The sequence below is a fragment of the Monosiga brevicollis genome, genomic scaffold, assembly GCF_000002865.3.
Source record: "Monosiga brevicollis MX1 MONBRscaffold_152 genomic scaffold, whole genome shotgun sequence".
Lineage (NCBI taxonomy): Eukaryota > Choanoflagellata > Craspedida > Salpingoecidae > Monosiga > Monosiga brevicollis.
The window spans coordinates 5729-7270 of record NW_001865157.1 but is presented as its reverse complement, the minus strand read 5'-3'; the positions used below and the strand labels follow the sequence as shown (position 1 = coordinate 7270).

The following is a 1542-nucleotide window of genomic DNA, read 5'->3' as shown; positions in this document are numbered from 1 at the left end:
TTACACCTTCCACATTTAAAAGAAAACCAAAGTGTAACAAAAATTTCACCCTCTGAGACAGCACCAAGATTCATTTTTGAACCTGAGCTATCTGCTCTTGCCGCGCCTTGCCCTCTTGCAGTCCTCGCCACCCTCTGCTCCTTACACCAACGCAGCATGGCACAGAACCAAGAAGTGTTGTGCTGTCATTGCGAGCGTGCATTTCCTAATCGTCTGGCACGAGAGCAACACGTTTCTCGGGTACGTTGTTCCTGAGGTCGCTTTATCACGTCGCCAAAAAAAAAGCACACACAGACAGAAAAACACACAAAAAAAATGCGACACGTCTCACTGTTCGGCACATAGGTCCATCAAAAAAGCACGCGAATCACATTAAACGGACAAGTGATTATCCAACACCGAAACGAGGACGGGTACTTTCATTGCCCTGTCGACGGATGCCTCTACCACCATCAACGCGCAAACACCCTCAAGTCTCATCTCCGGCACAACCATGAGAACATGCCGACTTCAGTACCGGCTGCGCCTGCCGCCTGCCCTCCTAATCGTCAAAAACCTGCTCGGACGCGCACGAAAAAACGTGTGGTCAAGCTTGATGAACAGCACGGCATTGCCGCGGCGCGAATTTTCATGGACGAGATTGGGTGCCTTGTATCCCCCGTCTTTGAGTCTCCAGTGTGCACGCAGTGCGGTCATGTCCTGAGAGGCAGGGTGACGCATCATCTGTTCAAAAAGCACCATGTGCGGTGCAGCCAAGAAGATATTGATGCAGCCATGGCACTCCTGCGCCCGCTGCAGCCCGAGGAGCCACCGATCGACCTTGGGGCAGAATCTGAGCCTCGTATGCCCATTGAAGGCATCCCCATTCTGGACGGTGTGGGGTGCCCCCTGTGTCAGGCATGCTTCACGACAAAAGGCAGTCTGTGGAATCACATCGTAGCTGAGCATCCCGACGAACCAGAGGCCAAGCAGCCGCCTCGACGAGTCAAGCTGCAAAAGCCGCTGCGCGGTGCTGGAGCCCGCTGTGTCGAGGTCATTGTCGAAGAAAGCCACGACGCCTCGGCAGCCGATGTCAGCGAAAACGAAGAGGAGCTCGAGGAGCAGCAGCGGTTCAAGCAGTTTATCTCAAGCGCCCAGGCCATGGCCTCAGAGGCCGAGGAGAAGCGCTGCCCGCACGGCGTTCACCAGATGCATCCGTTCTACGACAGCGTGGGCATGACGCTGGTCATCAACGAGCTGAAGCCAGAGCGTATGGTCGAACTGGGCCACAACACACCGTCGGCACTCCTCGAGTCGGGCATGCATGAGCTATTCTGGACGGCCTACGAGCAGCTCTCGGATCAGGGCCTGGCCGCCGCTGCGGTGACGCGTCTGTTTGACGACAATGAAGGGCAGTATCGGCATCGCCCCATGCGGCAAGTACAGCCGCAAACCGTCAGCAGGTACCTGAGTCTTGGGACACGCCTGGTCCAATTTTTGCTGCTGCTGGAGGCCATGCCAGCCCCCGATCCGTCTAGCTTTCTGGGCCAGGTGCTTGCCAGC

The 1542-nt window shown here is 56.2% G+C and overlaps 1 protein-coding gene across 1 annotated transcript in view; it reads left to right on the top strand.

The window, feature by feature from the left end:
* Positions 1-501: 501 nt before the first annotated feature.
* The window catches only part of MONBRDRAFT_13177 (uncharacterized protein), a gene marked incomplete at both ends in the record, with an annotated part of 6394 nt that continues 5353 nt past the window's right edge, over positions 502-1542 (top strand). The window contains one exon of the mRNA XM_001751075.1: positions 502-1442. Within this exon, the coding sequence (XP_001751127.1) occupies positions 502-1442 (941 nt within the window). The remainder of the gene's footprint in view (positions 1443-1542) is intronic.